This window comes from Puma concolor, chromosome B3, assembly GCF_028749965.1.
Source record: "Puma concolor isolate L17-30 chromosome B3, mPumCon1.1.hap2, whole genome shotgun sequence".
Lineage (NCBI taxonomy): Eukaryota > Metazoa > Chordata > Mammalia > Carnivora > Felidae > Puma > Puma concolor.
Genome location: NC_141672.1, coordinates 32,459,214 through 32,479,787, shown reverse-complemented (window position 1 = coordinate 32,479,787; position 20,574 = coordinate 32,459,214). Strand labels below are relative to the sequence as shown.

The window sequence follows — 20,574 nt, the reverse complement described above, 5'->3', positions numbered from 1 at the left end:
GAGCGCTGGGCGCGCAGGGGATGCTGGGAGTCGTGGTTCCGGCGGCCGTCGCGCGGGTCTCTCTCCCCGTCCCCGCGGCGAACCGCTCGGTGAGCGACGGCCCGGTTACCATTCCACTTTACCGTGGGGGGTGGGGGCCGTAAAGGTAGGAGACATGAATACATCGATTTTGTGAAGGAGAAGTTAAATGTAAAATCCTCACGCCTCAGAAAATCGTTACAAATGGGGGGGGGCGGGAGTTCTCTTATTCAGTATTCAGGATTCCAGACTGGGACGGGCTTATCAAGCAATCCGCTAATATGATTTCAGAGAATGAAATCTCACAGCTTTTTATATATCCAGGCAAATACAATCCATTCCATACATGGTCTCTGGCAAGAGGACTTAACACAGTTTGCTGTATACATTCTTTGGTAAGTCACCCCTGTAAGTGATCATCTGTGATAGTTAATTGTCATTCAAAGGAAAAATAAAACTCTGACAGGCAGGTGCTTAAACCTGGAGCAAGGCCCCTAGCCTAACTGCTATGGGGGAGAGGGGGCACGATTTTCCTCGATATTTACATTTCAAAGAGAGTTGTACCTGACAAGAGGCTTTTTGGCTTTTACAAAATTTTATATACATATAAAAGAGAGAAGGAAAGATTTATAATTACAAGCTTGCTCAAAAAGAGTCTAAGGGCACCTGGGTGGCTCAGTCGTTTAAGCATACAACTCTTGGTTTTGGCTCAGGTCATGATCTCGCGGTTTGTGAGTTCGAGCCCCGCATCCGGCTCTATGCTGACCGTGCAGAGCCTGCTTGGGATTCTCTCTCTCCCTTTCTCTCTGCCCCTCCCCCGCTCATTCTGTCTCTCCAAAATAAATAAATAAACTTTAAAAATTAAAAAAAAATCTAAAAAAAGGGAGAGAAGGTAAAGGTTTCTTCTTTTTGGTAACAGGGAAAATTCAAGTTTTTATTTGGTTGTTTAATTCTTACAGTAAGACTAGTGGATGGACTTACTGTGACTTCAGCCCAGTCTTCCTGACTTTTGAAGTATACTTCCAAAACATGGCTCTAAGGAACCTTCACAGATCAAAAACATAAAAGCCTTAAAGGGCAGGAAGAGGACCTAAATGTGGGAAACAACCTGGAATTAGACCACAAGGATTTGTGGGGACCTTGGAGGGTTGAAAAGCACAGTTCCAATTAAGGCATTTGAGTTCACATTAAATAATCACACCGGAACCTACTGTGTTTACGAAACAAAACAAGAAAGAAGCAGATTCAGCAGACAAGCCTCTTATTTGCTAATCCTTTGAGAAGTTAATATGGAATAATAGAAAGAACACAGGAGATGATGTTGGAAGACCTGGCCTCAAGTTTCAGTTCCATCTTCTTAAGAGTTGTCTGGCTTTAAGCAAGTAACCTAACATTTCCTAACTATGATTCTCCATCCAAAAAAAGGCATGGTAATAGATCTTTAAAATGTTGTAGAAAGGATTAAATGAGATGAAACTTTATTTATTTTTTTTTTAATTTTTTTTTTCAACGTTTTTTATTTATTTTTGGGACAGAGAGAGACAGAGCATGAACGGGGGAGGAGCAGAGAGAGAGGGAGACACAGAATCGGAAACAGGCTCCAGGCTCTGAGCCATCAGCCCAGAGCCCGACGTGGGGCTCGAACTCACGGACTGCGAGATCGTGACCTGGCTGAAATCGGACGCTCAACCGACTGCGCCACCCAGGCGCCCCGAGATGAAACTTTAAATATCACTTCTCACCTTCAAACTCAGATTCATTCCACCCTCACTTCAAGCCTCCTTAACATGTTGATTGATTGAATGAATAAAATGATCATAATAAAAAGCAGAATATGATAAGTGAAAAAAGTATAAGTGAGATTGAAATATCAAGAGAGAAGAGAGAAAATAGAAATGGGAAAAGAAAATCACCAGTGGAGAAATATGCAACAAATGAACAAACAAAAGAGAAATAGACTGGTAGATAAAGGGGGAAAAAAAACCCAACTATTGATTACTCAAGTGGGGAGGGATTGGAGGGTGAGCAAAATAGGTGAAGGGGATAAAGAGGTACAAAATTCCAGTTATAAAATAAGTCTTGGGGATATAATGTACAGTATAGGGAAGATAGCCAATATTCTAGTAACTTTGTATAGTGACTGGTAACTAGATTTATCATGGGAATCATTTCATAATGTAAATAAATAAAGATGTACTATGATGTACACCTGAAACTAAAAGGATATTGTATGTCAGTTATGCTTTACTTAAAAACTAATTAGTTTGGGGCGCCTGGTGGCTCAGTCGGTTAAGCGCCCGACTTCAGCTCAGGTCATGATCTCACGGTCCATGGGTTTGATCTCCAGGTCCAGAGCCTGGAGCCTGTTTCAGATTCTGTGTCTCCCTCTCTCTCTGCCCCTCCCCTGTTCATGCTCTGTCTCTCTCTGTCTCAAAAATAAGTAAACGTTAAAAAAAAATTTTTTTTTAACTAATTAGTTAATTTGGAAGAAAAAAAACAAAGCTTCAAAGCTTCTTCTAGACTGCGGAAGGGGAGATCACTACCCTGTACTGGGAAGATTGCCCTTCTCACCTGAGCACACAACTTCAAAAGGAACACATAGGGCACTAAAAGAAAACAGGTCACCAAATAAATTTACGAAATGCTGGTAATAAGTGGGAGTGATAGATTAGGTATGTAAATTGCCTTTATACCTTAATGTAAGTGTAGTTCTCTTAAAGTTTATTTTGAGAGAGAGCAAGAATCCCAAGCAGGTTCTGCACTGTCAGTGCAGAGACGGATGAGGGGCTTGAACCCACGAAATCATGAGATCATGACCAAGAGTGGGATGCTTAACTGACTGAGCCACCCAGGCACCCCATGTGTCTCTCACTTTAAATCAAAAGATAGGAAATTAAGCTTAGCAAGGAAGGCATGTGGAAAGCTGAGAGGCCAAAAGCTAGATCTGTTGTGCCAATTATCCAAGTTGTGAATTCAAAGGAAAAGTTCTTGAAGGAAATGAAAAAGTGGTGTGAATGTAAGAAAGTAATACAGCCTTATTGCTAATATGGAGAAAGGTTAGTGGTCTGGATAGAAGATCAAACCAGCCACAACATTATCTTAAGCCAAAGCCTAATCCAGAGCAAGGCCCTAACTCTCCAATTCTATGAAGGCTGAGAGAGGTGAAGAAGTTTCAGAAAAGCTTGAAGCTAGCAGAAGTGGGTTCATGAGGTTTAAGGAAAGAAGCCATCTCCATAATAAAAGTGCAAGGTGAAGCAGCAAGTTCTGTTGTAGAAGTTGCAAGTTTTCCAGAAGACCTAACTAAGATAATTAATGAAGGTGGCTACACTAAACAATAGATTTTCAATGTGGATGAAACATCTATTGGAAGAAGATGTCATCTGGGACTTTTATAGCTAGAGAGAAGTCAGTGCCTGGTTACAAAGCTTCAAAGGCCAGCCTGACTTTCTTGTTAGAGGCTAATGCAGCTGGTGACTTTCAGTTGAAGCCAGTGCTCACTGACCTTTTCAAAAGTCCTAGGGCCTTTAAGAATTAGGCTAAATCTACTCTGCCTGTGCTTTATAAATAAAACAAAGCCTGGATGATGGCACATCTGTTTACAACATGGTTTACTGAATATTTTAAGCCTACTGTTGGGAGCAACTGCTCAAAAAAAAGGATTCCTATCAAAATAGTACAGCTCATTGATAATATACCCAAGTGCTCTGATGAAGATGTACAGTGAGATTAATGTTGGTTTCATGCCTGCTAACACAAGGTACAGCACATGGGTCAAGAAGTAATTTCAACTTTCAAGTCTTATTATTTAAGAAACAGATTTCATAAGGCTATAGTTGCCCAGATAGTAATTCCTCTGATGGATCTGGGCAAAATAAATTTAAGAACTTTCAGAAAAGATTCACCATTCTAGATGGCAGTGAGAACATTTGCAATTCATGGAAAGAGGTCAAAATATCATTAACCAGATGTTGGAAGTTAATTCCAACCTTCATGGATGACTTCGAGGGGTTTGAGACTTCAGTGGAAGAAGTAACTGCGGATGTGGTAGAAATAGCAAGAGAACTAGAAGTGGAGCCTGAAGATAGGACTGAATTGCTGCGATCTCAGCATAAAACTTTAACCGAGGAGGAATTGCTTCTTATGACTGAGCAAAGAAAGTGGTTTCTGGAGATGGCATCTACTCCTGGTGAAGATGCTGTGAAGATTGTTGAAATTACAGCAAAGTATTTAGAATCTTATTACATAAACTTAGTTGATCAGCAGGATTTGAGAGGATGACTCCACTTTAGAAAGAAGTTCTGTGGTCTCTACAGTGATTCTACTGTGCTATCAAATGACTACAGGAAATTGTTTGTTAAAGGAAGAGCTCATTGATGCAGCAAACTTCATTGTTGTCTTCCCTGTTTGAGGAAAGCATCCTAAGACCTTGTTTGGAAAATAAGAACTATTGAAAAATGCACTAACCAACCAATCTGCCTCTATAGACTGTTTCCAGCCTGCTGTTCTACTCTAGTGTAGACCCCGATCTCGAGCTGCAGCCTCCAACTAGCTTTCCAACTTCCAGCCCAGCCATCCTTGCTTACTGCAGACTGGTGCGAGCCAGTTCTTTCATCTATCATATTGCTACTATTTCTCCTGACTAATGGGGATTTTGTACAAGTCGCTGGTTTTTGTACACTGACTCCTTAGTTTGTCTAAAGTCTGAAATCAAGGAGAGATTCTCATCAGCAACCAAGAACCTCTCCCTTTAGTCCTGAGCAGGTTTTTCTTCCAATTGCAACCCAAAGTTTTACATGTCTTCCTGTCCCTATTGTTTATTTATATTTGTGCCACTAAATGTTTAAATGTTGTATAGACAGAATTTACCACCCCATAGATTCTCTAATTATTTAATACATTCTATAATAGCCTAAGAGCTATCTGTTTACTTTTTACATTTCAAAAATCTTGACATAAAGCCAGCATATATTTAGGCTCAATATTAATAGTGAAATTGAAATGTGCATAATAAAACATGAAAATATAAGATAAATTCATTGTTGTCTTGTTTTAAGAAATTGCCACAGCCACCCCAACCTCGAGCAGCCACCTCCCTGATCAGTCAGCAGCCATCAACATCAAGGCAAGACCCTCTGCCAGCAAAAAAGATTAGAGCTCACTGAAACCTCAGATGATCGTTAGTACTTTTTAGCAATAAAGTGCTTTTTTTTCTTGGTAATAAAGTATTTTTAAGTTAAGGTATGTACATTGTTTTCTTTTAGACATAATGCTATTGCACATTAAGACTACACTGTAATGTAAATATAACTTATGTGCTCTGGGAAACAAAAAATTTTTTTTTGCAATAATTAATTTTTTTCAATATTCACTTTATGGCAGTGGTCTGAAACCAAACCCGTAGCATCTCTAAAGGTGTGCTACCCAGGGCTCACAGGTAGCTAATGGTGGTACTTCAGGTGGGATAGCATTGCTGGTAATGAAATCACCAAAACAAGGTGGAGGTTGGAGCCAGAGCTGTGTTTTGCTTCTAGAGAAATGCTGACAGAGATTACAAACAGGAAAGAAGTCTCTTTTCCCAGATTGCAAACTCTTGCCAATGTTTCCAAGTTGGCAAAACCTAGCCAGAAGGTAGCTGTCAAGGGAATATGGGAAATGTAGTTTGTAGAGAGTCCCTGCGTCAGCATTAAAGAGTACTAGAGAAGGGTAGACCTGCTGCTGTGATACAAATGAATAAGTAGTAAAACACACACACACACACACACACACACACACACACACACACACACTTACACACCCAAACACACTTTTTAAAAAGTGTCACATTATAAATAGGTGAACTGGGGCGCCTGGGTGGCTCAGTCGGTTGAGCATCTGACTTCAGCTCAGGTCATGATCTCACCACTTGTGGGTTCCAGCCCCGCATCGGGCTCTGTGCTGACAGCTCAGAGCCTGGAGCCTGCTTCCGATTCTGTGTCCCACTCTCTCTCTGCCCCTCCCTCGCTCATGCTCTGTCTCTCTCTCTCTCTCTCAAGAATAAATAAAACATTGGGGCGCCTGGGTGGCTCAGTCGGTTGGGCGGCCGACTTCGGCTCAGGTCATGATCTCGCGGTCCGTGAGTTCGAGCCCCGCGTCAGGCTCTGTGCTGACAGCTCAGACCCTGGAGCCTGTTTCAGATTCTGTGTCTCCCTCTCTCTGACCCTCCCCCATTCATGCTCTGTCTCTCTCTCTATCTCAAAAATAAATAAACGTTAAAAAAAATTAAAAAAAAAAATAAAACATTAAAAATTAATTAATTAATTAAATAGGTGAACCAAATAATATTAGCACACCTCTTTCTCTCTGGATTCTTTCTAGTGGAAAAAACAAAATGATCACTAGGTATATCACAAATTGGTACCAATTTTATTAATTTGGGAAGTACCCCAACCCCCCCAATATTAGTGCTTCTCATGAAACCGTGTCAGAAAATACAGCTTATATATGAGGCTAGTGTGCAATATACACTTTAGTAGCCTGCAGGTTTTCCTGAAGAGGTATGGCTAATGCTGTTGCTGCATCAATGGGGACTTCCACCTGCCTCTGGGAGGATGCACAGAGAGGGTTAGAGAACAGCTAGGGAGCCTTGGCATACAATGAATTGGCCTATAAAGTTGATTCTAAGAGGGTCAAACCCTGACCCATCAGATAAACTGTTATGTTCATTAAGCAGGTGGTTGTGGGGTTGATTTGTTTAACAGTGTAATTAGGCTGTCTGATTCACATACTATCCATAGTATAGTATGGTTCATATTGCAGATGTTTCATAAGATTTTAATTTCTACTTATAGGTATTTTGGTTATTTTAAATTTTATTCCTACAACAAGCAATTCTAAGTGAAAATTTAGAATCAGTGTGAGTGTCAGGAGAATAAAATTCTAGAAGGGGATCTTCTGGGTCAGAGGGTAGGTATATACTAATTTGTGGAAAATATTACCAAATTTTACTTCAAAGATCTTGTGCAGTTATCCCTCTATGAACATTATATGAGGATGCTGTTTTCCATTCTGGAATTATCATCACATCTCACATCCTTGCCAAAATGCTAAGTGGAAAATAATATTGTAATTTGAAATTTTCACTTATGAATGCTGTTGAGATTATTTTAAACATCTTTATGGCTCTTTATTTTTTACCCTTTTTTGTTTCTCTGAAAAATCTTGCCCTTTGTCCATTTTTCTGTTGGAATGTTTTTCTTTTTTCATATAGGAAATACTCAGTCTTACAGAGAAGTTACAAGAAGATGACATAGAACTTCCAGATACCTTTTACCCATTTCTCCAGTTTCTTATAATTGACCTCTCTTCACTTTATTCTCTCTCTTGCTCACTCTCGTGCATGTGCTTTCTTAGTATGGAATATATATATACACAAATATACATATGTACACATACATGTACATATTCATGTACATACATATGTATCCTAGACATAGATTAATAGAAAGAAAGAAGATAGTGGGAGAAAAGAAAGGAAAGCAAGGAAAAAGACAGATGGATAGGGACATATATACATGAAAAGGCATTCTAGTATATAAGTTACAATATAGTTATCAAAATCAAGATTTTTAATATTGATACAATACTATTATCTATTTTGTAGATGTTCATCAACTGTTCCCTAAATGCCCTTTACATCTTTTTTTTTTTCCCCTGCCCAAAGTCCAAGGATCACACACTCCATTCAGTTGCCATGTCTCTTTAATCTCCTTTAACCTGGAATAGTTCCTTAGTCTTTCATTGTCATGACGAGAATACAGAACAATCATTTTTTTTTTTTTAAATTTTTTTTTTTTTCAACGTTTATTTATTTTTGGGACAGAGAGAGACAGAGCATGAACGGGGGAGGGGCAGAGATAGAGGGAGACACAGAATGGGAAACAGGCTCCAGGCTCCGAGCCATCAGCCCAGAGCCCGACGCGGGGCTCGAACTCACGGACCGCGAGATCGTGACCTGGCTGAAGTCGGACGCTTAACCGACTGCGCCACCCAGGCGCCCCCAGAACAATCATTTTGTAGAGAGCCCGTCGATTGTTGTTTAGGTACTGCTTTATTTTTAGAAGCAGTACCACAAAAGTAATGTTATGTCCATCTCAGTCCACGTTACCAGTAGGCACAAGATGTTGGCCCTATTATTGGTTAACTTTGAACACTTAGTTACAGTGTTGTCCACTAGATGGCTCCACTGAAAAGTGACTATATTTCCTTTTACAATGAATAGGAAGCTTATGGAGAATTACTTTAAGTAATTATTCTTTTTTTTCATCAAATTTTCACCCAGTTATTTTAGCATTCAATGATTACCCTCCATTGAAGCAGTTGTTAACTGGGAAGATTGTCAAATGATGACTTTTTTATCCATAATTCCACCTACATCTATTATTTGGCATTCTACTATAAGAAACAACTTTCCCCTTTCCCTTATTTCATTTATTTATTATCATCAGTATGGACTTATGAATTTCTGTATAATTGAATGGCTTATAATCCATTACTCTTATTTATTTTAAAACTAAATTGTCTTAGATTTGACCCATGGGAGCACCTTTAAACTGGCATCTTTGTCCTTTCAACATATCTCCATCATTCTTTGAGCATTTCATTACTTTTTGGCACACAGTGTTTTAGGCTCATCTTGTATTTCACCTGCTCCAGTCCTGGAATTATCATTTTCTCAAAGGATCTCTGTTTCCTTTGAGCAGACAATGGTATTTATAAAACAAGATCTGGGGACTAAGTCTGCTCATTATTACTGGAGCATACTTGCTTCTAATCCCTCTCAGAAGACTGAATTAGATAATACATTTGTCTCTATTGAAATTACTATATCCTTATCTATTGGGAGACAATTCTCCATGTATCTCTTATATTTGTATACATCTTACATGCAGATGACAGATATTATTCCAGATTATCTTTTCAAAGATCTTTGTGTAGTGGACCAGTTTGGAAGGTAAAAGGTCATTCTTCAGGAGCGCCTGGGTGACTCAGTCGTTTGCTCATCCGACTCTTGATTTCGGCTTCGGTCATAATCCCAGGGTCGTGGGATCGAGCCCTATGTCGTCCTCCATGCTGAGCGTGGAGCCTGCTGAAGAATCTGTCTTTCCCTCTGCCACTCTCCCTCAATCTGTCTGTCTAAAATAAAACTTTTTAAAAAATGTCACCCTTCAGCGCAGAAGGCAGGTTTGCTTACTGCCTATTATAATAAAGATAATGTCTTCCTCCAGAGCAGAAATTGGGCAGATTTGCAAGCAGCCTATCATAAAAGACATTTCCTAAAGCTCAGAGTTCCTTAGCTCTAATGTAAAATCATTATATGTGCAGTATCCTTAGGAGCCCTCTGCATTGCCCCCATGAGACTTTGGAATAAGTTAAACTGACAAGAGCATGAAATTCCTGCTCCTTGCTGTGCCATGAGAAAGAAAGTCCTTTGTCTCTGAACCGGGCATCTCATTATCTTCTGCTACCATCCATGATATTTGTAGAGGTCGCTTTTAGGCAACAAGCTTGAGCAATAGAAACCTGAGTAAGGTAAAAGGGCCCATGGTGACCACCAAGCAGAATGCAAACAGGCTCACTAAGTGGTCCACCTCGAAGTAGCCATAGACTCTAACTGACCAACCAGGCACAGTTCCTAAGGTTACCAAAAGGAAAATTCCGTACGTTCCCATACCTCCTCACTCTGCCCTATAATTGAGGTCCTTCACCATCACTTCTCACAGACCGTCTCTCCTTTGCTATCCTGCCTGCTGCTCCCTTGTGGTATATTCAGTAAACTTCTGTCTCTTGTCCTGCCTTGGGTGAATTCTTTCACCACCCACGCTGCTGGAACCTACCCAATTGGGACACCCCATATTTAGTGGCCCCCAATCTGATCAGAGTGCCCCACAAAACTGTGGCAGGCTAACTTGTTAGCTTGCAGATAGGGTAAAATCTTAGACCTATCATATTTCTTGACAGTTTTTGGTGACTAAGATGGGACGCTAACAGAAACATGCTTTTCTGGAACAAAAAGAACAAAGTCCTCCACAGGCCAGAGTAGAGGATTAAAGAGGACTCCCCAGGATCCACTAGCGAATGCTCTTGATCACGTGGTGGACAGGAAGGGACTAAGGTTTCCTCTCTGCCCTACCTTCAATAGATGCTTAGAGGCTGAGCAGTGAGTTAGGATTAAAACAAGTCAGTCAAATGCTCCTTTGATTGTTGTTCATTCTCCTCCAAAGTAGGATGGGAAAGGGTTGTCATTATGACAATAGGGCAGAAATCCCTGCAGCCCTAGCCAAAATGCAATGTGGCTGTAGCTGCTGAGTCAAAGCCTCCTCAAAGCAGTAACAAATCATGTCCACAATAAAGAGGTAGAAATTGAGTGGACCAAAAACATTAGAAGCTAATTTAATTGAGCCTTAAGTAGAGTGGGTTAGGGTTTAGGGCAGGCACCTCTATCCTCTGTTACACTTTTGAAAGAGGATTTCAACTACCTCCATTTTGACCTCAAACTTTCTAATTGATCAAGTTCTTCTTTCTGGCTCATCTCTTAACTCAGGCAAAAGACCCTGTGAGCCAAGCATCCCCTGAAGGGAACTGATACTACCCCTTCAAGCAGTAAGGGCTGCACTGAACCAGCAAGACCCCACCCAGGACAATGAAGACCTGACCTTTACTGCCCACCTGCAAGTACCTACTTACCTTTGTCCCACATTTTCCTGGTATAAACCTAGAAGTATTTTTGGCACTTTGGAGAAAGTCTTTGAGATGTTAGTCTGCCGTCTTTGTCTTCCAGTGTTGGGCTCACTGAAATAAATTCCTTTCTTATTTCATCTCCACTCATCTCTTTGCATTTTTTAAATAAGTTTATTTATTTTGAAAGAGAGCGTGAGAGAGCGTGTGCTCATGGGAGCAGAAGAGGGGCAGAGAGCAACAGGGAGAGAAAGAATCCCAAGCAGGGTCCATGCTGTCATTGTGGAGCCCAACTTGGGACTCAGTCTCATGAACCATGAAATCATGGCCTGAGTCGAAATCAAGAGTCTGAGGCTTAACTATCTGAGCCGCCCAGGTGCCGCATCTCTCTGCATTTGGGTTTTGTCAGTGGTTAGTGGCTGAGCCTGGTCTGTTTGGGACCCCCTGAAACCAGGTGTTCTTGCACCCCTGCAATCCCTGATGTGGTCTGAAGTGGGGTTCAGGAGCAAATGGCCAAGAAACAATTCTTGAGACGTTTTTGGTGCAAAAAGGGTGTTTTTATTATAGCATGGGGACAGGAACTGTGGGCAGAAAGAGCTGCACTGGGGTTGTGAGGAGAGACTGATTATATAAGATTTTCTATTCTATGGGGGAGGGTGATGTTAGAGCTCCAGGAAATTGAATCTGTAGGGTTCTGGAGATTGCTTTTTTCTTGTAAATCATTAAGACAGTTACAAACTGATGGAGACTCAGGCCCTGAATAACTGTGATCTCTGTCAGTTAACCATTTGCTTTTTCCTCTCCTTTTTTGTTGGGCATCCAGGAGTGCCTGAAGAATGTCACACATATCTCACCTGGGGCGTGGTTGTGGGGTGTTAGCTTGTGCTGTGTCTTCAGCTTCATCCCTGGCTAACACTTCTATTGATTCTTCCCTATTGCCAAGGGCCTATGTGTTTTAGTCTGCTACTTAGAATACAACAGACTGGCACATTAATGCCACCCCTTTGGGGCCATGAACTCTGGAAACAAATTGTAGACACTGAACCATCTGGGTCACTCATGTAGTTGTTCCTGGTAAAGACCTATTCTCTGATGAGATCAGCAGGAATCAAACTGGTGATTAAGCTTTGTATTACCTATCATACCACATATGGCAGAACATCTACCATCATATCCTGGGCAGGAATCACAAGCATAGAACACATCAATTTCTACTATACCTGGCAGAAAATAAAAGACTCTATGTTTCTGATGCAGTGGCTACTATTGTCTGCTAGGCTTGTGATTCTTGTCAAAAGCTTATGTTTGTTTCAAGGTAAGAGAGCCCAAGTTGCATGTGTGCTATCTCTGCCTGCTCCTGGCAGACTACATCAGGACTTTGATCCCTTCTTGGGGCTACCAGTGGTGCCTTGCCACTGTTGACACTTTTTGAAGTTACAGTACTCCTGTTTCAATCAGATCAGCTGACCTCGGCCACACATTTGTGGCCTTTGAAACTACTGTGGGTCACATTTTCAGCTTTCTGAACCATTTGCAGCCTGACAATGGGACACATTGTAGTGTAAATGCATGACATAAGCTTTTTTTTTTTTTTTTTTTTTTACGTTTATTCATTTTTGAGACAGAGAGAGAGACGGAGCATGAATGGGGGAAGGTCAGAGAGAGAGGGAGACACAGAATCTGAAACAGGCTCCAGGCTCTGAGCTGTCAGCACAGAGCCCGACGCGGGGCTCGAACTCACGGACCGCGAGATCATGACCTGAGCCGAAGTCGGACGCCCAACTGACTGAGCCACCCAGGCGCCCCATGACATAAGCTTTTGATTGCCGAGGCACCCATTGCAAAGATATCCGTCTCAAATATATTGTTAGCTACACAAATAGATAAACAGCTAGGCCACTCCATCCATGAAGCTCCTCTTTTGCAAAGCTCTGGGTAATCTAGATAACTGACCACTTGAATGACAGTGCTTTTCCTTTCCCGAACTTTAATTCCTACTCTTTTTTTTTTTTTTTAATTTTTTTTTTCAACGTTTATTTATTTTTGGGACAGAGAGAGACAGAGCATGAACGGGGGAGGGGCAGAGAGAGAGGGAGACACAGAATCGGAAACAGGCTCCAGGCTCCGAGCCATCAGCCCAGAGCCTGACGCGGGGCTCGAACTCACGGACCGCGAGATCGTGACCTGGCTGAAGTCGGACGCTTAACCGACTGCGCCACCCAGGCACCCCGGAAAGGACCTCAAAATGTTAAACGACATTTTTTTAGGCATTAGGTGTACCTTTGTGGTATAATTTTTGTGTATAACAGGAATTAACTGGCCTCCCTTCCCAAAACACTTTCATCTTAGGAATGATCATAGGGGTCTCCTTGTGTTTAAGGAAACATGACCAGTAGACCATGTAGCCCTCAAATGACTGCAGAGTTCTCTCCAAAATGAGGATACTCTCATTCATTTGGGGAAGATTGCCAGACAGATAATCGACTTATCATTTCTGCACATGGTAATGGCAGCTTCCTTACAATGCTGAGAAACTTATTCCAGGTTTTAGCTAGTATGATCAATGACACCACCTAAGCATTGGAAGACAAGAAAATCCACCAGCTAGTTATGTTTCCGGGGAGGGCCCAGAAGGCATCTCTTCACTGAATAGGTAAAGAATGACTAATGAAAGGCGATACTGGCACGTCTGAGCAGCTCAGTAGCGGCTATCTTCTGGTAGACCTGGGCTGATGCTGCCATGGACCTGGACTCCTAGTCTCATTGAACGAGACAGGATTCCAGAGAGACAGGGGCCACAAGGAAGCATTTAACCATCAAAGGCAAAGCATTTGTAATTAATGTAACATTAATCAAATTGGAATGTCAAACCAGTAAACGTTCAGACACAGGGGTCTATGATGATGTCTCACAGAACATGATATTCCTATGAGAAAAATAGATGGGAATCAATCAGGGCATAGCGTGATTTATGCAAGCAAAAATCTCTAAAGAATGATGTTAGGGGCGCCTGGGTGGCGCAGTCGGTTAAGTGTCCGACTTCAGCCAGGTCACGATCTCGCAGTCCGTGAGTTCGAGCCCCGCGTCGGGCTCTGGGCTGATGGCTCAGAGCCTGGAGCCTGTTTCCGATTCTGTGTCTCCCTCTCTCTCTGCCCCTCCCCCGTTCATGCTCTGTCTCTCTCTGTCCCAAAAATAAATTAAAAAAAAAAAAAAAAAAAAAAAGAATGATGTTAGTAGCCACAATGGAAAATGATGAGCTTTCACCCAGTTGCCAGACCTGGACCAGTTCTCAGACCCAGACTGCTTGACTGAAGTGGAAGCAAGTCCTTTCAAAGAAAGACTCTGGAGGCAATAGTGCATGTATTTATAGAACTCATGCCCTCACTCCTTCCTCAGATGATACTCAGATCTTGGAGAAAGGGAAGTGTTCATATCTTAGCAGCGTTGTCAGCTACAGGGTGTGAGCTGCCATTAATAACAAGAGAGACAAATGTTATGGTGATTGTCCCTGAGTGTGGTGGCATGTGGAGGCAAGGTAACAAACAGATAGCTGGCACAGGTTTTTCTCATAACCTATGCCGTGTCTGTTGTCATTCTCCTGGCCCTTCATGAAAAATTGACAGATGTACTTAGCAGCTGGCAGAATGCTTTCACTGGTTCCATGATAGAGGGAGTACGGGTCACTATAGCAACAAAAGCCAAGAGAAAGCCCCTCAGACAGCCTCCTCTACCAGCATAGGAGCAATATGCAGCTAAGACAGTAGCAGAGATCACGTTTACCTAAAAGACTTAAGAATGGTGGGCCACATTTATTCCCATTCAAGATTCCTGTGTGGCCCCTAAAATAACCTCCCTGGTTGTGGCAGTTGCTTACTCTGTGACCCCCTCAGGTCACCATTCAAGGGAGTAGTCCACTACAGGGAGCATGGATGAGCGGCAGTCTCCAGGTATCTTACCTTAGCAGCCATGAGAAATTAACCCCAGGCCCTGTTTCCCCTGGGAAGCCCTAGCCACTGTCTGAGTGTGTTGGCACTGAGCAGGGCCACTGCTGCCCAACACAGGAGGCTGTCAAGGGTCACTCTGGCTCAAGGGCTCCTGGATGAATCTGATTCACACCAACTCTGATGTCTGAGGCTCTTCCACTGTCATTCAGACTTTTTCTCCCCCTTTTCACAGAAGAAGTATTGCAGCCTGAAGTCTCTCTTGGTCTACGCTTACTCCTCCCCCTTTGTCCTTAGAGACGTTTCCTTCAACACATCTCCTGAAGGTCAAGACATCTGTCTTGACATCTGCTTCTCCAAAGACAGTGGTGCTGTGATCTGACAAAACAGCTGGATGGGCTTGGGGACATGCTCAATCAACACTCTAACACTCTTGGCAAGGAGGACTCTGTCCTAAGAGGAATGTGAAGAAACAAAGATAATCCCTAGACTGCCCTACGTGGCAGGGAGCCCAATACTGAGGAATTTACCAACGGTGGCCCAGGCAAAGGTCCTGATGGAGGGCAACCCTCCCTCATGTGCAACGATTTAGGCATTTGGAACATACGGAAGCCACGATGTCTACAAGGATGGCAGAGTTGACAGGTTATGACTAAGTTGTGTCGATGAACTGTAAAAGGTAATGAGAATGAGAGGAACTACCCTAGTTTACTAAACGTTAAAGGCCATGTGTGAATGCCAGAAGGCTTTTTGGGTTGCTTACCGAAGGGCCCTTCTGCGCTGGCGTGGAAGAGAGATCACAGCTGAGGAGCAATCTCAGGATCAGATAGGCTTCCAACAGCAACAGGGACTTTTACATGGTCATCCAGAACAAGTATGTTATGCTGGGGAAACTCAGGAGTTCGAAACATGAGATGGTGACATCTGGGTGGATAACCCTGAAAATATTGGCTCTGCACAGCCATATGAATGACCGGAGCTTGTCCCGCCACAAGAGACTGTCCCCACTTCTCTTCCTGTCTGCTGTGCCACACCAAGCATAACCCGGCTGGACAAGCTGCGCTGTGAGAGGAATGAGATTCCACCAAAGTAGCTGCAAGAATCACCCTGGCAAAGAATCACCCTGGCAAGGACACCATCCCAGGGGATGGGGCTCACGCACTTCTACGGGGACTCTCAGAAGCACACAGAAAGCAATCGCCCATCCTGGGCAAAGTGGAAATGCTTAATTTTCCATGGAAGTAGGCAGAACAAGGCTGAGAGAAGTAGGCATGCTACACTGCATATATCATGTGAGGCCAGAGGACCCAGCAGAATGCACTGGGAAAGACAGAGAACAGATCAGTGGTTGCCAGAGGACGGGGGAGAGGGGAGAGCAAAATGGGAGAAGGGGCTCAAAAGGTGCATTTTCCAGTCATATAATAAGCAAGACCTGGGGAGGCAGCATACAGTGTGGTGACTATAGTGAATGAGACTGTATCGTATATTTGAAAGTGGCTGAGTAGATCTTAAAAGTTCCCATCACAAGAAAAAACTCTTTTGTAACTATGTATGGTGACAGATGCTAACTGGACTTAACTGTGGTGAGCGAGCGTTTTGCAAAATACACAAATATCAAGCTATTACCCTGTATGTACACTTGAAACTGATATCATGCCACATGACAATTATACCTCAATGAAAGGAAGAAACACGAACTGTGCCGGTGCAAGGAGAAGCATCACCTCTCAGGAGTTCTGTCGTGTCTCTCCTCCACAGTCCAGTTTGATGATAAGACAGATTGGCCCAGATCGGTGTTTGGTAACAACTATGGCGGTAATGAAGTCTCTGTAAGTAGTAGAGGCCAGGTGCCCGCTCTTCACAGGCCAAAGCTAGGGAACCACAATTACCATACAGTTTGTCAAGGTTGGAGAGGCAGCTAAGGGGAGTCACCTGTAGGGAGTTTTGAGGTGGTAGGAAGCATAGCATCTCTGGTGGCAAACAGATGAGTGGTCACCAAAGAGAGTGCTGCCTCCCATCTACGATGGGAAGAAGGCAAAACTGGCAGAGCAGGAGGCTGAGAACGGTTGCCCCAGTAAAAAGTCATGATCCTTGTGCAGTTCCTGGAACAAAGATGATTTTCAGAGGCAGTAGCTGTTGATTGAAGAGATTGCGGGGTTCCCAGGAGGAAGGACCTATCAATATCATGACACATGGATAATGTAATGATTCTCCCAGTCCTTCTCCCACAAAGCCTATAGCCCTATTCCTGACAGTCTGCCTCCTCATGTTATAATAACGATACAAAGCTGAACTCATTATACTAGAATACCTCAGGTTTAGCATAACCCAAGAATAATAATGAGAATAATGGGAATAATGGCACATATTAAGTGCTTAACATGTTCCAGGCCTTTCTTGGGTGCTTTCTTTTGATCATGACAAAATCCTAGCAAAGTGCATTTCACCTCCCAATGGAATGTGGACCTTGAAACTGTCACAGCCTAAGACTTTGTCCAAGAGCACATATTTTGCAGGTGGTAGATCTGTTGACACTCATGTGCCATGACACAAAACTTCTTATGTTTCCACTGTATCTCCCAACTGTTACTTTAAATGCTATTTGTTTAGGGGTGCTTGGGTGGCTCAGTTGGTTGAGAGTCTGGCTCTTGATCTAGGCTCAGGTCTTAATTTCAGGTTCATGAATTCAAGCCCTGTGTTGGCCTCCTTACTGGGTATGAAACCTACTTTAAAAAAAAAAAGGCACCAATAAAATGAACAAATAACAGAAATTCAGGATATAACCAATTGGAAAATGGTCCAATAACAAGTGTATACCAGTGCAAACAGGATTGCTATACGGGCATGTATAAAACATTAGAATCCATGTCTTAATGAAATTAAGAGCTTCTAGTGTCATCTATGGAATTAGTAAGAATATGACCAGACAGGAAATGTAAAACAATTTAAACACATAGGCCCCTTTGTATTGCCAGGGCATTTTATTCCAAGGTGGCAATCTCAGGATAAGATTGTGTAATTATCAGAGTAATTATTTTTCATTGCTCCCAGTAGGTGTCAATATGATTTTCTCTATTTTGTGCATTTCAGTATTATTTACTAACAGGAATATTGGTGCTTCCACAGTTTATTTTTCAGCTCTCATCAAAACTTCTTTTAATTGGATAAGGCCACCAATGATTAATGCAAGCAGAAAAACAAACATACGAATAAACAGTAGAGCTAGTGCCTGGTGTATATTAATAATTATTTTGGGTGTGAGACCGACTTCTCTGTCAGGTGGGGGGCCACTGTCTATACTACCACCCAATCCTCTCTCATCACACAATGGCGGTTTCCAACCTTTCATACAGTGACAATGTTTCTTGCTGTTGCACACCCCTCTGAAGTTGCATGTCTTGACATCGCAGTCAAAACCCATGTCTTCATAAAAAGTACAATTCTGTTTCAAACAGTATTTTCCTGGGCCACATGTTGCGCCATCCACTACAAGCCCCATTTCTGGCGTATCTGTCCCATGGTGTGTGTCATATCCAAAGCATTTTTCTTCTGTAACACCTGGTATTATTATATGACGAAATGTAGTGTGCTCACCTCCACCAGGAATTTCATGGACATTACTACAGTGCAGCATTCCACAAAGAACATTATCTTCTTCACATTTAAAAGGTCTTCCTCCTCCTTGTGACACCCTCACTCCACAGTTGCCAAATCGGTCACCTAGTATATTCAAATGTTCATAACAGTCTGGTGAAGCATCTTTAATTTGGAAGCCAAAAAGGGATTGACACTGCATGTCACGGTCACTACAGTTTCCTTTCACACAAACAGCTAATGCTGAACATGGGGTTCCGTCTTGGGTGTACATGTCATTTGGACAATTATGCGTTTTCCCATCACAGTATTCTGGCAGATCACAAATACCAAGTTGGTCTCTGCAAATCGTTCCAGGTTGAGCAAATTTGCAGTTAACGCAGCAGGGTCCTTCACTGCAATCACTGCCACGGAAAAGGACACAATTGGTCTTGCAACACTTATTCTTAGAACATTGTTTTAAGGAGCCACAATCACATTGTTCGTTCCGATCTACAATTAGGTCACCACAACGAGCAGCTACATAAGGAAAATTTCTGTATGGGACATTTGGTATGCTCAAACAAGGATCCCAACCAGAAATCCGGTGATGCAACATTGCATAAGAACAATTGCTCATCATATCCAATAAACCAGGTACTGGAGACATGACACAGTGTTCTCTTCGAAAGCAATGACAACCGGGTACATCATGTCGGATGCCCAAACTATGACCTACTATATGTGCTGAAATAGCTGCAGCTAAAAATATGTGATAATTTGTTACACATACATATGCTGCTCCCCAGTTGGGGTTGCACATTCCATTGTGGTGGGCATAATATAAGGCCCCAAAGAGTCTATGTCCTGTAAGAAGTATTGAGGTATCATGACGAATTGCATCATACAAAGCATAGAACTTCCACAAACCATATTCCGTTATAGCTGCTTGAATAGTCGAGAACTCATAAAAATTAATCCTGTCCATTCCATCCCATATGCACAAAGCACGTATGTTGACATCTAGGAGACTCGGTTTGTAAATGGTATGTAATATGTTGTTCAAAATCACTACATTTTCAATTATACGAGTGTAATTAGTATTACGTACAGTTAACGTGTTAGAAACCGTGTAGTGAATTTTTAAATATTTCTTATGTGGCCACCACAAATAAACGGGGGCTGCCCTAGGAGCTCTGGAAAGTATTGCCTCTTCATATGCCTGATTTGTAGATTGTTCTTCAATCTTACACCTTTGAGACTCTGACGGTCTTCCTTCTGACACAAGTAGAGAAATCACATGCTCGAATCTGGAAGAAGCCTCCAATGGTTTTATTTCATAAGTGAAGTCATCCACCTGCAGCATGCCATGCAGACCCCCGTAGCAGGTGTCCAGTGTGCCCATGGACCCAGGAACCCCTTCCAGGTAGCTGTGGTAGTAACAGTCTCGAGGGACAAACGGGTAGTCCTCCTGCATGGCACCTTGATCATTGTCGGTGATAACAGGAAAATGTTTGGGCAGCAAGCTCTTCTTGACTTTCATGTGAACCACATGTCTTTGGCCTCTGAAGTGGATCTTATAGGAAAGTTGGCCTTGTCTCTCAGCTCCACTCACCCTGTGGGACACCTTCCTGGGGATCACAACTTCAGAGGAAGTGAAGCGCCATCCCGGGAGGGCATGGGAGCAGCAGACTGGGGACAAGAGTAGCCAGAGCAGAGGCAGCCAGAGATCACCCGTCAAGTGGGCCTGGGCCCAGGCAGGCCCCATGAGTGAGGGAGCCTGTGACCACAGAAGATGCAGTCAGGTGGGGGGCAGGCAAGATGATCCCTGAAACAGCAGCTTTCCTGGCAGTGGAGTCCTGAGGAGACCAGAGAGAGACTGGGGGCTGGGCAGAGGCCAGACAGGTGGAGGAGGGAGGGGAAGCTATTACATAATAATGGTGTGCTCATTAAGGAGAGGGGGGTGCTGTGCTCAGTGAGTTGGGTGTCCTAGCACAGGGGACCTAGAGAAGAGGACAAATGGGAGGAATTGGGAACAACAGTGTGTATACCTGGGCTGAAAGGTCCCATGGTCTCTTGGAGAAGTCACAGGGGAAGAATAAGGGCATTTGGTGGAATTTTAAGTGAGCAAAGGACTTTTCTTTCTCAAACCTAAATGACATCAGGGATCAACATGTAATTAAAACAAAGGATGGAGGCTCAGTTGGTTAAGTGTCTGACTTCGGCTCAGGCCATGATCTTGCGGTTCGTGAGTTTGAGCCCCACGTCAGGCTCTCTGCTGTCAGCACAGAGTCCGCTTTGGATCCTCTGTCCCCCTCTCTTTCTGTCC

The 20,574-nt window shown here is 42.8% G+C and overlaps 1 protein-coding gene and 1 long non-coding RNA gene across 4 annotated transcripts; one reads left to right on the top strand and one right to left on the bottom strand.

Moving 5' to 3' along the window:
• Positions 1 to 12: 12 nt before the first annotated feature.
• Positions 13 to 10,877, top strand: LOC147579854 (uncharacterized). Of its 3 annotated transcripts, none has more exons than XR_015252223.1 (3): positions 13 to 89; positions 343 to 413; positions 10,598 to 10,877. It is a non-coding gene; the product is annotated as an uncharacterized LOC147579854 (long non-coding RNA). The 3 variants fall into 3 exon arrangements; XR_015252224.1 differs by having other exon boundaries at positions 75 to 145; XR_015252222.1 differs by lacking the exon at positions 13 to 89 and having other exon boundaries at positions 154 to 413.
• Positions 10,878 to 16,904: 6,027 nt separating this feature from the next.
• Positions 16,905 to 20,574, bottom strand: LOC147579853 (disintegrin and metalloproteinase domain-containing protein 20-like). The gene has a single exon (XM_086709404.1). It carries the CDS (start codon positions 20,011 to 20,013, stop codon positions 17,800 to 17,802), a length of 2,214 nt encoding a protein of 737 aa, XP_086565530.1. The 5' UTR covers positions 20,014 to 20,574; the 3' UTR covers positions 16,905 to 17,799.